This window comes from Puccinia triticina, chromosome 5A (assembly GCF_026914185.1).
Source record: "Puccinia triticina chromosome 5A, complete sequence".
NCBI classification, from domain to species: domain Eukaryota; kingdom Fungi; phylum Basidiomycota; class Pucciniomycetes; order Pucciniales; family Pucciniaceae; genus Puccinia; species Puccinia triticina.
In genome coordinates, this window is record NC_070562.1 from 7,764,649 (window position 1) to 7,779,340 (window position 14,692).

The 14,692-nt window shown below is 46.9% G+C and overlaps 2 protein-coding genes across 2 annotated transcripts; one reads left to right on the forward strand and one right to left on the reverse strand.

Annotated features, from left to right (window-relative positions):
* Positions 1–9,015: 9,015 nt before the first annotated feature.
* On the forward strand, positions 9,016–9,342 carry PtA15_5A897 (uncharacterized protein; the record flags this gene model as incomplete). Its single annotated transcript, XM_053169706.1, has 2 exons — positions 9,016–9,200; positions 9,243–9,342. The coding sequence occupies 2 exons, from the start codon at positions 9,016–9,018 to the stop codon at positions 9,340–9,342; spliced, it is 285 nt and encodes a 94-aa protein (XP_053020877.1).
* A 531-nt stretch (positions 9,343–9,873) lies between these two features.
* PtA15_5A898 (uncharacterized protein) lies at positions 9,874–12,192 on the reverse strand (the record flags this gene model as incomplete). The annotated part of the gene is made up of 5 exons (XM_053169707.1): positions 9,874–9,943; positions 10,022–11,391; positions 11,476–11,949; positions 12,042–12,063; positions 12,146–12,192. The coding sequence occupies 5 exons, from the start codon at positions 12,190–12,192 to the stop codon at positions 9,874–9,876; spliced, it is 1,983 nt and encodes a 660-aa protein (XP_053020878.1).
* Between the last annotated feature and the right edge of the window lie 2,500 nt (positions 12,193–14,692).

Consider the following 14,692-nt stretch of genomic DNA (forward strand, 5'->3'; position numbering starts at 1 on the left):
TTTTGGGCTCACATAAATACATACTACATACATATTATAAATAACTGTAAGGGCCTGTACCATACGAAATCTGTTTTTCTGGTGCAGGGAAAATAGTTTTTTTTTTTGCGCTTTTCTGATTTTTCAAAAAACACATATTTGGAAAAACAGATGTTGATAAACGTGTACCACAACCGTCACTTCAGACTGCAGAATATCCGCACTCCTCTGCCATCCATCTCCATCATCAAAACCCAAGTCATCAATCCAGAATACCCAAATCAACCAACAGATCATCCAACCATTACACATACAACCATGGACAACAAGCTGTTTGCAACACTTGCGGCCGCCGCCACATCAATCACGGAGATGAACAACGTCTTGCTTTCAGTCGCCGCCGCCGGGGTTGCTTGCAAATACCTCGGAAGCATTTGGAATACATACGCGGCATACTATGGCGATGGTGGGCAAGCCAGGTACACTCGCTTCCTACTAGACAAAGTCAGACCTGAACTTTTTCGCGAAATAACTCGAATGGAACGTTCCACATTCAACAATCTTGTTGAAGAGTTGACGATGAATGGTCTGCTTAAGAATGGAAGGTCAGTCTCGGTCAAAGAGCAGGTCCTCATCTTCTTGGATATTGTTTGTTACAACAACAGCATGCGCCAGACGGCAGTCAAATTTCGACGTGGTTTGTTCACTGTTACCCGGTGAGATAGATTTTTGCTTCTTCTCGACCTTTGGTTTGACTCATCAAAAATCTAACAAAGATGCCTTCAATCAGCTACTTCGGAATTGTGCTCGACTCGTTGGTAGCAATCTATCCAAACTATGTAAAGTTTGACATGGATTCATGCAAGCAGCCCGAAGAAATTGCACAAAACCCAAAGTACCGACCATTCAAGAACGCACTAGGAGCACTTGACGGAGTATTTATCCCAGCGACAGTACCAGCAGAGTCTCAAAGCCCCTGGCGAAATCGGAAGCATTTCATCGCCCAGAATGTCCTCGCCGCGGTAAATTTTAACTTCGAGTTCGTCTATGTACTCGCTGGTTGGGAAGGAAGTGCCCACGACACTCGAGTGTTTAACGATGCGACTTCGAAAGGCCTTAACATACCTCAAAAGAAATATTTTCTTGCCGACGCCGGATATGGCCTTTGACAAGGTTTGATGACACCTTTTCGAGGCACCCGATACCACCTGAAAGAACAGGCTGCGGCAGGACTCAGGCCAGGCAACAAAAAAGAACTCTACAACTTACGACATGCTAGCCTACGGAATATCGTCGAGCGCATCTTTGGATGCATCAAGAGAAAATTCTCGATCCTCCAATCTGCCCCCGAGATCGAACTAAAGAAACAGGTCCGATTAGTCTACGCACTCTGCATGCTGTGGAACTATATCCGCAGTCATGAGAGTGTCAATAATCTGTTTGACAATCCTGAGGAAGATGCGCAAACGCTTTCGCGTACACGGATGGGGGAAGATGAATTGTTTGATGTCACCGAGGAGGATTCAATAATGAAGCATCGACGGGAGCGACTGGCCAAAAAGCTTTGGGATCAATATGTAGCCTACAAAAAATCTGCTTAGATGTCAACCTCCCTGCAATATTATCACGCGCTCCTTCCCTTGTCAAAGTTTTTTTCTTTTGTGTTCCAAACTGTCTCTCTCTCAAAAGTGGCTACACTTTTATTTTGAGAATTCCAACCATTTTATTTTCAAGTGCAGTCAACTTCCGAAAAACTTATGGTTGTCGGGTGTGGTTCAAATTTGTCAGAATGAAAGAGAAACACAACCAGAATAAGTTGAGGTGATGGAAAATATGATAAAACCAAGATCGGAAGGGGAACCGCAGGGTTGTTGAGATCAAGCTTCGGAGCTGAACAAATTCCGAGCCGAGCTGAGCACAATCCGAGCCAAGCTGAACACAATCGGAGTTAATAAGCTGAGCCAAGCTGAACACAATCGGAGCTGCTAAGCTGAGCCAAGCAAATGGATCAGCCAGTACCAAAATGACAGGTGTCCGATAATTCAAGCTTACATTTTACTTTTTCTTTGCCTCCTCAACCTTCTTTTCGAGCCATAGCTGGCAAACTTCATCATTCGAGGTACGACAGAGGGAAAGGAATGTGTGGGCCTTGCTCTCGTTCTCAAGTACCGATGCAAACTCGACGTAGGTTTCATTCAAGACTTGTCCCAAGTATCGGTCAGCACATTCTTGAAGTGCAACGTCCAAAACAGTAGCTTCGCTCGGAGTAATGGCGGAGGTAGATGGATTGCTGGGTCGTTGATTGGTAAGGGCTGAGGCAATCTTGGAGAATTCACCCACAAGACTTTTTGAGTTTTCCAATACGGTATTTATTGCGCCGCTGATGCTTTCCATCTCGCTTTTGATGAGAGCATTCTTGGATTCACGGACCCGTTTGGTCATGTTTGAACCAGCTGTTTTGAGTGATGATTTGACTTCAATATCAACATCGCTACCGCTGTCATCATCACTGAGAGTAACAATCTTTCTTTTGGCCGAAGTGAGTTTTGCGGCTTCAGTGAGTTTTACGGCTTCAGTGGTAGTCGGAAAAAGCTCGGAAGTCGCTATTTCTCCAGTTGCAGCCTTGCCCGAAAAAACACTATCGGCGAGATCATACACCAGAAAAGGTTTGTCCTTGAGTTTTCCAAAGTTTCGACGTGGATGAGCCGTTATCAACTCTTCCCACACGGTTTCGTCCGCAGTGACAGTGCCTCGAGCTTCGTCCCAACCGAATCCGCTTTGATCTCAAAGGAATTTGTAGTCAAGGTATAGTGTTTGGAGCGCATTTTTTTGGTTCTTGATTTGATCAAGACTGAGAGTGAGGCTATACTTCTTATTCAACACATCTCAGACAACAGACCATGCTTCTTTCTTCAAGTTGCCGTTGTCAGTTTCATGGCCGGCCGCATATTGTGTAGCAATGGACTCGAGAAGGCACATCTTCTGATTGGTGGTCCAAATATGGTTGGGAGTTTTTGAATCACTTTTGTTGTCTTTTTTGGGTTCAGCTGACTTCTTCTTTGGGGTCTTCGCTTTTTGAGTTGCCTTCTTGGGATCAGAATTCTGTTGGGGCTGGACTGTGGATTCGGACATCGGAGCCGGTGTTGGTGGCGAGTTTGGAGATCTGAGTTCTGATGAGAGTTGTGGTGGGATGGTGTCCTTAAGGACAACTGGATCAATGAGATCAAGAGTGATGGACTTTGGCATCTGCAGAGGGTGCGGAAAAATAGAGGTCAAAAAACAGGGTCAGACCTGTTTTTGAAAAGCACCCATTTTTGAGGAAAACTATTTTCCGGATATGTCAAAAAACAGGCGCTGTGGTACGCATTTTTTGGTGAAAACAGTTTTTTTGCCAAAAAATTAATTTCTGGGGGAAAAACTGTTTTTTGACCGGCTATGGTACAGGCTAAGGATGGCTATTGGGCGGGCTCGGGCCGGCCGCGGGCCGGCCCGCGCTAGCCCGTGAAGTTAGCGGACAGGCCGGGCCGGGCCAGTGCAGCCAAGAACGCAGCCCGGCCCAAACCCGTTTACTAAACGGGCGGGTGGCGGGCAGCCCACGGGCAGCCTGCGGGCAGCCCGCTATTTCACCAGTCAGACTCAGGTTGCATTACAACCCTTCACCGGTTACAACATATGAAAATAAAAAAGAAATTTAAGATGATTCCTTTGCCCTGGCTGCTTTGATCCAGTCTTGAGTGCACAACAATGCGTCGACCGTTTCGTCATTAAGCCGCATCCGATAATCGTCCAGCACACGCCCACTTGTTGAGAAAGCCGACTCTGATGCCACAGATGTCATGGGAATCATGAGCATTATTCTTGCAAACTGGGACAATGAAGGGAATCGAGCCGCATTTCCCTCCCACCAGCCAAGAATATTGAACTGATCGTCCTTGCTATTGGGGTCACAGACAACGTTCCGTTCTTCTAGATACAAATCCCATTCGGCTCCGGGCGCGTTGAGTGGATGTCCAGACATGGTACCGGCCATGTATTCGTTGAACCCGGATAGATCTTTGTCGATCTTTTTAACCTTGGCCGTTGAGGCGGGTTGAGTGGATTGTTCGGCAACAGGTGATTGAGGGGGTACATATTGGTTCCAAAGCGATAGGATGGAAGACCTAACCTTTGCTGTGAAAGAATCAACCTCAGATGTTGGGAGGTGGGATTGCTGCTCAAGGCTGTAGCGAAGATAACAAATCTTATATCGTGGGTCTAGAATCAGTCCGATTGCCGCAAGCTCCTTTGATGAATCCCAGTACTTGTGAAACTTCTCGAGCATCGGCTTGACCATGTCATGGAGGCGAGTTTCTATTTCACTAGGGCAGGTGCAAGGTTCGGCGTAGTGGGCTAGTTGCTTCTGAATGGCGGTCATTGCGCGGTAGGCATGGTTGATGGTTGGATACTGTGTTCCACTTAAGACAAGGGTGGCTGAGAGAAAATATATCAGTAGATGTTTGATGGATGCTCACAGTAAGATTCAAATAAGCTTGCCTTGGTAGAAAGGCTCGAGGAAATCTTGGATGACGCCGAGTTCCTCCCATTGTGCTTCGCTTGGGCAAGTTTCAAATTTGTCGTCTTCAAGATCGATTTGCTGGAAGGCCAACTTACATGGCATTGATGACTCAATCATTAAGAAGGTCGCGTTCCATCGGGTCGGTACATCCTTGGATGGGTGTTTCATGTCTTCGGCTAGATTCACAGAAACAAGAGCCTTGTTGAAGGCATCCATCCGAGACGAAGATCCGTGTATGTACTGAACACTATTTCGGAGTGACTCGACTGCGGGACCTACGACCTTGAGACCATCCTTGACCACTAGGTTGATGACATGCGCCATACATCGGACATGGAAGTATGGCAACGTCGTAGGAGTTGAGCTAGCAACCGAGCGATCCTTTATCAATCGCTGTAGCCGGGTCATAGCTGCTGTGTTGTTGACAGCATTGTCAAGGGTAACGAAAGCAACTTTGTTCAAGCTCTTCCAATCGTTGAGAACTTGACATATTCGCTCCAAGATCGCATGGCCAGTGTGCGGAGGCGGGAGGGGCTGGAAGCTGATGATCTTCTTGTTCAGTTCCCACTTGTTGATGTTGATGTAGTGGGCCGTTATTACCATGTAGCCAGTCAGATCGGAGGCTGTCCACATGTCAGTGGTTAAGGAGATCATCTTTGCTTTCGCCATCATCGCCATTTCGCCTTGCTTCATGTGATTGTAGATAGCCATACAATCACTCTGCACTGCCTTTCGTCGGGGCATGGTGAAGTTGGGCTGGGCTGACTCCATAAACTCTTGGAATCCCGGATGATCGGCCATCGCGAACGGGTATTCATGCTCAATAATCGCTTTTGCAAATTTCTCTCGAGTTTTTTCTTGAGAGAAGATCCAAACACGGTTGCTGGTGGTTTGGGAGGAGCTGGTGAAACCGAGAAGTCCTTGTCTGGGTTGAACGAGAGCCCCGCTGTCTGTGATACAGCGATCAGAATGTCGTCGGAGATGGTTCGTTCCTGCCGATGATGTAGCCGAGAGTTTGAGGTTGCAGTAGTTGCATATTGCCTTCGATACACCTCCTGATGATTGCAATATCAAAATTCAAAAGATCCGAGTCAGTTATATCTATACTTATAGAAACTAAGAGGGATAAGAACAGGACGGCCCACCTTCTTCAATCTTCTTGAAATGGTCCCACACCTTGCTGGTGAGTTTACGCTTTTTGAACAAGCTCCCTTTGGCGGTTTCTTGTGATTCACTCAAACTGTCGGCGGGGGCTGGTGTCTGGGGGGCTGAAGCCTCAGTTCTAGGTGGCTGCCTATTGATCTCCTGCTGCGTAGTCAATGGAGTTTCTGGTTCCGATCTCTTGGCGACGCGGATATCGTCAGTTTTGCCTTCTTCCTCGGACAAACCAGGGTGTGCGCGTGTCTTTCTCTTTGCCATTGTGGCCCGTGGGGGTGAGTTGGTCACCGGTTGACTGTCGATGGCTAGTTCGTAGTTGGCTGAGGTGGCACTGCAGCTGCCAGCGGCAGCCAGTCCCGCTTCGGAGAACACCGGTCCCCCGACCGGGGGCGGCCCACGGGCGCCCGCGGGCCGCCCGCGAGCCGCCCGTTTGCTAAACGGGTCGGACGGGCCGGGCCGATTTTAAATTATTATCTGAAATGTGTGTCCGAACCCGGCCCAAACCCGCGCGGGTTCGGGCGGCCCGTTGGCCGGCCCGCCCTATAGCCATCCTTAGTACAGGCCCTAAATATTTACCAAGCTCACCCAAGGGCCAAGCCTTCCGAGTCGAGGCCCCCTGCAGGAAAACTGAAGCCAGCCGACAGGATTGACCGCTTGAGCTGAATAACGTGCTTCCCCCATACCCTGGACGATTGACGAATAGTACACGATTGGCCTCAGCGAAGAATGGAGAATAAAACCAATAACATCCCGGACGGATCTGGGCAGACGCTTGAATACCTAGAAGGTATTCATCCTGTACCAGCTGCTCATGATACGCGTTCATCGGCTGATTTTAGAATTCCCTTGAATCCTCTTTAGCATTAGTTGTCCAGGGTTTGAGAAACCTGCAGCGTAAATGGGAATCCCCAAGGAAGGTTACTCGAGACGATACTTGGGCTGTCCGTGCTGTTGGAGTGAACTCGAGCGAAATTCTCTTCGATCGGTTACATTCGAACCTTTTACCTCTCTTCAAGGACCAAGTCAGCACTATTCTGAACTTGCTAGGTGATGCGAGCATGAAAGAAGAACCCAAGTTGAAACTCAGGCGCGCATTGGAGATCCAACCAGAAATTGACTACAGCATCACTCAAATCCACTCTACCTTTCTCGACCTCTGTCCGGAATCCTTATCTGCTACTACTGTCGAAACCAATGACCAACATCTCAAACACTTGAAGGCGTATAGGCTTCTTGAATTCAAAAAAGAATTTGATGGCGAACTTGGGAGCGTCTGCAGTGTTTTTGGAACAGCCTCGGAATTTCTCGAACTACGCAAGTACCCGGATTTCAGGAGAGCGCTATCATTTAATGATGATTTTGAACCATCCGAATCCACATCATATTGCATTGAGCTGATTATCAAAAACTCAAAAAGATCTGAAATGGATGCTATCGAAGAGTATGCGACAGGTGCGGTACGCGGGATTGATGGGGTACTAGCCAATCTCATCGGCCTGATCAATCCAGCTGCACCCCAAGGCTATGACTTTCCCGACAGCTTGAACCACCAACCAATGATCAACCTTGCTACAACGGCAATACCATTCATCAAGCTATTAAAATTATTTTTCAAGAAACTATCGAAACACGGCATCATGAACTGTCAGAGGCTACCGCCATTTACCCAAATGAATTCTTATCAACTCAAACGTTTCTGTCAATCTGCTGAGAACGTTGCTGGCGGTCTTGGTGAAATTTTGTATTCTCTGGCCGAAGGTGATAAGACTTTTGGAGATCGACCGGTTGATATTCAGTTCATCACTGATGCAGCTGAAGAGAGCGCTAGTAAGGTGGTAGCTTCACTGCTGTCTGTACTGCTTTATCTTGTTCCCTTAATTGATAGTCTTCCAGAGAAAAATTACTTCCAGGGTTGGTTCGCCACATGGAATACTCAGATCAATGTAGCTGTTCGGAACTTTGTGCAAGTTGCTAAAGACCTTCGACATGAGCATAATCACGTATAGCTTTTTCGTCTACCTCGTCCTCATTGTTCTTTGCACCATTCCATGATTATTTATTTGAATTCCACCTTGAGCAAAAAAATTCTCTTATCTCAAAGCGCCAGTACCCTCTATAAATTTCCGGCAGTAGTTTCACCCGCTGGCACCGCTTGACTTTCCTCTGCCAGCTTGCCGTGATTAACAAAGATATCTGTCAGTTGTTCATTCAATCAACAGCACTATGGCATCAAACTCAACCCAAACCAACACCCCAAACTCTTGTCAACTACATAATACATACGCAAGTCCCTCCCATGGGCCGGAAGCGGCCCGGCCTCGCCGCCAACGCCAGGCTCCCATCAGGAGGGGGCCGTGTCAAGTTGGCAATTCATCTGGGGGCAACAGAGTAGAAAGTCCTCTTCAGAGAATATTAGATTGGTTGGGCCGTATGGGACAATGTCTCAACCGTGCTCGGATCCCTATTCACACGGCTTGGGCTTCGGACACCCCGGTGGAAAGAAAGCCCACTGCCAGGGACCCCAATGGCCTCGACAAACGGACCGCACCGGAACGCTAATACCATCTCATACAGAAACATTCCGAACTATCAGGTTTGGGGATGGAAGTTTGTTCCAGGTCCCGCGCAAAGGACCGTTGGAGATGCTTGGTGTAAAACTCGCGCGATGTTTCCCCAACTTTGATTGAAAAGTAAAGGGCGTGTGTTGCATGTGCCCGGGCCTGCAGGAGGGTGATTAGCGGAGAGTTAGGACTGTGGAGGCTGCTGGCTCTCACGTCGCTCGATGTAGATGGGAGGCAGCCTGCGGCAGCGGTTTGCAATGTGCGGCTTGAAAAGCGGTGCTCGGCCGCGAAGGAAAACTAGAGGACGACCAATAGCTTAAGCTCCCCAAAGCCAGGACGATTGACGAGGATCGATTGGACTCGACGAGGAAGAATGGAGAATCCAACCAACAACGCCTCGGACGGATCTGGACCAACGCTCGAGTACCTAGAAGGTATTCATCTGCATTCATTCATCAAACCATGTAGCTCACTGGCTGATTTTTGAATCCTCTCAAGAGTTGGTTCTGCAGGGTTTTAGAAACCTGAAGCGTAAATGTGAATCTCCTCCAAGGTCGTTGACTCAGTCTCAAGACACACTTGTCGATGCCGATGGAGTGAACTCGACGGAACTTCTTTGCAATCGGTTACAATCAACGCTTCTACCTCTCTTCACGGACCAACTCATTACCATCTTCGACTTGCTAGAGCCTGTGAGCATGAAGGAAGAAACCAAGTCAAACCTCAACCGCGTGTTGGAGATCCAACTAGAGCTTGATTACAATGTCACTCGAATATGAACTGGAATCTCTATTCCGATCTGCCGGAAAAATAGCCCCCTATCTCGGAGAACTTTTGAGATCCTTGGCCGAACTTGATACAACTCTTGGAGATCGACGTCTCGATCGCCGGTTGCTGTTCATCACTCAAACAGTTGAAGGTATGGCTAGTGAGGCGGTAGCTTCATCGTTATCTGTAGTGCTTTGCCTTAATGTTCCTTTAATCGATAGTCCTCCAGAAAAGAATTACAACGAGAGTTGGTTTGCTACCTGGAACACTTTGATCAATATAGCCGTTCGGAACTTTGTTGGAGCGGCAGAAGAACTTTAACATGATTAACTTTGAAATGATGATAATGATCCGGCATAGTTTCTTTCTCTTCCCCTTCTCCGTTGTTGTTTCCATCAGTTTATGATTATGTTTTTGGATTTCAACTTGAGCAAACATCTCCTCTTCTCTCAAAGCATCAAGGGAGGGTCTTCACCAGAATTGCAGAAATGTGTAAAAACTGCGCACTTGGTCAAACGAAAACAATGATACACATGTCGACCTGAAGACAGAAAAGGAGAATCCGTACAAGATCTTATGTATATCAATCCATATGAGACGCATGTTGAGAATCAAATCTTTCGAGAGTGAGGAAAAATACGTATGTACACAAGTCTACAAAAAAGTGGATACAACAAAAAAAAAACAGAATGAAGCGAGAGATGAATAGAGGTGTGACTGTTGTCTAGATTACTCAAGTAAGGCGGAACATCGGAAAGAGGGGGGGGGCATGCTTAAACAAAAAAATGATGGATAAATATGACGATAATACAAGTTTGATGCTTTTCCTTTGTGCTTAGTATATATCGGTTTTTAATGCTTGAAAGTAGAAACCCGATTGACTGGAAAGATTCCTCTTCTCAAACCGATCGATCCCAGCCACCTATTCCGATGGAAAGAAAAAAACCAACAAAAAGGATCAGACGACGATGAAGGTGAGGAGTGCAGAAATAAGATTTACCATTGATCGTCAATCTTCTCGACAATAAGGATTGCATCTCCCTTCTTAAAGCTGAGGTCACCAGCTTGATCGCCCACGAAATCGAACTGAGCGACAGCTTTTCCCAAGTAACCGGTCGCATCAGTCTTGGTACAAGTCACCGATGGCATCGCCGTCCCGACCAAGAAATCCTTCTCTTCCTCTCGATCGCGTGGGAGCTCAGGCACCGCTTGGGGACCTTCTGGGCCTTCGAAACAATGCAGCTTATCTGTCGACGAGAATGCGGAGATCGGCTTCTTCTTGGGTAGGTCGCTCCAGATCCCGGTCTGAGAAGATTTCAGAGTCCGAGCGCTGTTCGTTTTGGCCATCGAACCGTTCCCAAAAAAGTCGTGGTTCTCGTGGGAGTAGTCTTCAATCGACGAGGAATACTTGCCGCCTTGGCGTCCTCCAAAGTCACTTTTCGAACGACCAGATAGGTAATTGACCGGGCTGGGTGGACCGATGTGATCGAAGCTCATCAAGTCATCAATCATCCCATTCTGCCCCGTCAAATCCCTCGGTTTGCCATCTTCTTCTTGAATCACACCATACCAGTCACGCTTGGGGCCGATGTTCTTGGCGGTGGATTCACTAGGAAGACGGGACATGTTAGCCGTGTGCGGCTGTGGCTGCGAGTCGTGCCAATCGTTCAATGAATCAAGTGGTCCATCATCATCTGATGCAATGGAAGATAGTGATTGTATTTCGTCATCATCATCCTTCTTGCCTCCTCTGTGTGCATGGGCATCAAAATCCTCATCGCGGTGGTGGCTCGCTGAGATTTCGGTCAGCTGTTCGGTGATCAGGGTGGAGTGGGAGTCGTATGGATGGACACTGGTCAGAGGCGGGGGTTTCCATTTGTCTGGTGGCGGAGGAGATTCCGACCTGATATTATCGATCCAATGCGGAGCACCTGAGCCTTGTCGGCTGGGGCTGCTTCGGTCCGTCTTGGCGGAATTCTGGCGACTGGGCAGTCGCCAGGAACCGACGGTGAAAATACTTTTTCTGCTCTGCGATTTTGAGGTGGCACGGCCAGAGGATCCGTATGTATAAGACGTCCCAAAGGAGTAAGGTTCAACAGGTGGGCGCACTTCACGGTCGCCCTCTGGTTCAAAATCGACCTTGTTCCGCGACTCAAACGGAGTGTTTCCGACGTAGGCGTTGGTGTCCCCTGCTGGGCGTTCATCTTCAAAACTTGTATTCCTGGGTGATTCTGATTGAGGATGACGATCGACGTATTCGGTGTAATTTCCTGCTCGCGCCATGAGAATGTCTGACAGGTCTTCTGCCCATACGGGTAGGTCAATATGACCGGCGAGTATCTTGGTTGCTGTCACACCGCGGCCATAAGCCTAAGGGATTCAAAAGGGGGGGCCGAGCAAGGATTAGTTTGAGAAGAACATCTTTTTCTGTAATTTTCGGAGAGTGGAGCAGACCTTAACATTGCAATCCTGCCTTTCGAATATCGCACTGCCCTCAACACTGATCCCGGCAAAAGCACCTTTAGTTTTAGAATAGGAATACATGGCAGCAAGCTTGCCTTTGGAGTTGAGAGCACCAGATCCTTCGGCGTTTCTACCGATGGGGCCTAGAGCGACGGACGCATTCCCGCCCAGGGTGATCGAGCCGGCGGACATGAATTGGGTGAGCGCGGATTTGGAGTTGAGGACGAGGATAAATTCGGCGACCTCGGCGCCCACTTGGCCGCCAAAGCCCATCCCACCCGTACCTATTGCTGACGGCGGCGACCATCGACCATCGGGTAGACGTGCAACCACCACCCCTGTGCCCGCTCGGACGGACATCAGAAAGCCGGCCTTGGCAACGGTGAAGATGGCGAATCCGTGGGCAGATCTGAGCACGTGAGAGGGTATGAGACCATCAAGACCATTGGTTGGACTGACGAAACTCTGGAAAATGATCGGAAAAATGGTGTCCCACAGCCAAGTAAGAACCTTGCTGCCAAAATAGATCAAGTAGAGGAACCATTTGAAACACTGACCTTGAAAGTCTGAGCCGCCTTACTGCAATGAGGAGAGCAAGAAACATAAACTTGTCAGTATCTTACTAAAATAGCCTGTTGGAGTTGAGATGTGGAGCACATACGTGCATTCGAGAGGAAGTGAGGTGGGTAATGGGTTTCCGATGCGCATGATGATAGGGATGAGGGTAGGATATAGTTTGAGGGAGAAGTTCTATTGAGGAAGTTGTGTGGGAGGGTTTCAGAAAACTAGCTCAAAGTATTGGACAGCTCCAGCATCTATTGGGAAGAGAAAGTTCCCCAACAGGACCCCGGAGTTACATAATACGAATGCTCGACGATCTGCTTTCCGTCGGCCTGACGCCACCCCGAAATACATCCTTCAGATCTTCCGGGGGCGTCAATACAGGTCAATACACATCCGCGGGCGGCTTGACGACGTGCATACATATGTACCACATCGAACTTAACGCAGTCCACCCAATGTTGATTGCAGAGGAACAAACCAACACACAACCAAGTTCTCGTGTCTAGTGAGTCTGGGCTAAGCCCTAAAAAAGGGCTCCAATACCTCCGAGGAGGTCGCGTTCTCCGCAGGAGGAACTTGACCAAGAGGTGATCTTTGGCACAGGAGGAACTCAATTTTTTGAGAAAATGCCACTTTCTTTAGTAATCTCTCACTTTCTCCCTCATCTTACAACATTCTTCGTCATTTTTTTGACCACATGAAAGCTCTCCATGTTGCGGGGGGGACCATATCTTCAAAAGTTTCATCTTCTGGCTTCTTCTTTGTGTAATCAAAGCAACAAACCATCCCTCTTCATCCTGAGAGGGAGGAATGAGTAAATCCATAAAGTGCCCTTGACATGTTTCCTGTGGTTTCACTTTCAAGATTAGACATCCCCCTGACAACTCATGTTCAGTTGTCTGGCTTTGTAATTGACCTACATGGAAGTGTCAGTGAGTGTGTGAGTCTTGAGATGATGGTATCTCGGGGTTTCAAAGCATTCACCAGAGATTTTTGCCTTCATGGCACCCAGACAACTAGGGGTGAAACGCAGAGGGAAAAGTGAAATGATGAAGATGAAGCCACACTTTTTATCTTTCATTTTGTGTAACATACCATACAAAAAAGTATGAGGTGGGGGTACAAAAAAGCTGACACAAAAAAGAACACTCACATTGAAGCTAATTTTCTGTTCCTGCCACCCCAACTTTCATGACTTAGGTGTAAGTCACCCCCCTTGGGGGGACTTTGATAAGTTTGGTACTACATACAGATCCAGCTCCAGAAGTTGGCTTGCTGGCCTGGCCCTGGCCCTTGCCCGCTCTGTTGGGCCAAGATTACCTAACTCTTACTTTCCACCACTTCAGACGCTGGCTTGCCATTCCCAGAATTTTGCACTACAATGTCCCTACCAGCACATACCATCACACAGTTTTTGCCAATCAGATGAGTTTGAACTCCAAAATAAATTTCCCTTCCCACTCCAGAATGTCCACAATTAGACCAGCTCCAAGCCCAACCTGCCCAAAAGCTTCCAACAAACATCAGTTTTTGGATTGTAAAATTAAGCTAAGATCAATTTCAAAAACACCAAGTTGCAATGAAAGAAGGTCTGCATGGTCTCAACAATAAATGTGACTGTGGTGATGGTGGGGCAAAAGACAGCAACTTGAGGCCTTGATGGGTGTGACAAGAGTTACATGCAGCTTATGGGAAATTTGTTTTACAACTCTCAGGTAGAATAGAGACTTCTTTGAGGAATTTCAGTGGTGTAACTCCTGATTTTTTCAAATTTAAAGCTGCCTGTTGACAGTTGGATTAACTTGAATTGTGTTCAGAAAAGAATTGACTAAGGCCCCGTTTGGAGCCAATATAATTGCACAATATAATCCAGAATTTTGTGACATCTGATCAAGTTTTGGCGGACCTGATCAGATGTCACATGGGATGTCAGGCAAAAAAAACTCATACATCACCTGGATTATATTGGCTCCAAATGGGGCCTAATTTCGGTTTTTTTCTGGTTTTTTAATTAAATGACTGTTTTATTTTGCAACTCAGAGTAAACTCAGGAAACTTGTACTATGAGGAACCAGTGAATTTATTTCACCAGTCAGCAGACTCCTCAGCTCTCCTGCTTTCTATACTGATATGCCTGAGTGATAAAAACTGAGCATGTCTTCATTGGGTATTGTATTGAATATGAATATTTTTTATGATGGAAATTGGTATAGCAAAAGGAAAAGAGCAGTATGAAAATAAAAGAGAGAAATTAAAATAAAAAAGATGTATGAAAATAAAGGAGGAACATGAGGATAAGAGACAAAATTGAGAATTGTAATGAGATAGAAGGTGGATTTCAAATGCCCAATCAGAATATTTGAGTACTGCAGTAACTTGTGATTGGTAGAGAATAACAAAAAACATTGGGGGGTAATCCTTTCCAAGGACAATTTCTCTTTAAAATTCTAGTACCTAATATGATAATGGCCAGATGAAGCATTAAACTCTTTTCTATCCTTCTGTGAGGGGTCAAACTTAATTCTAAGGTGCTCTGAGCTGGTGGCTCAGCTTTCCTGAGGCTGACATCATATCAGCATATCCCTTGAATAATTTGAATTTTCTTTATGCTTTTTTGTTGTTAATTTTTTTCTTTAATTGATAG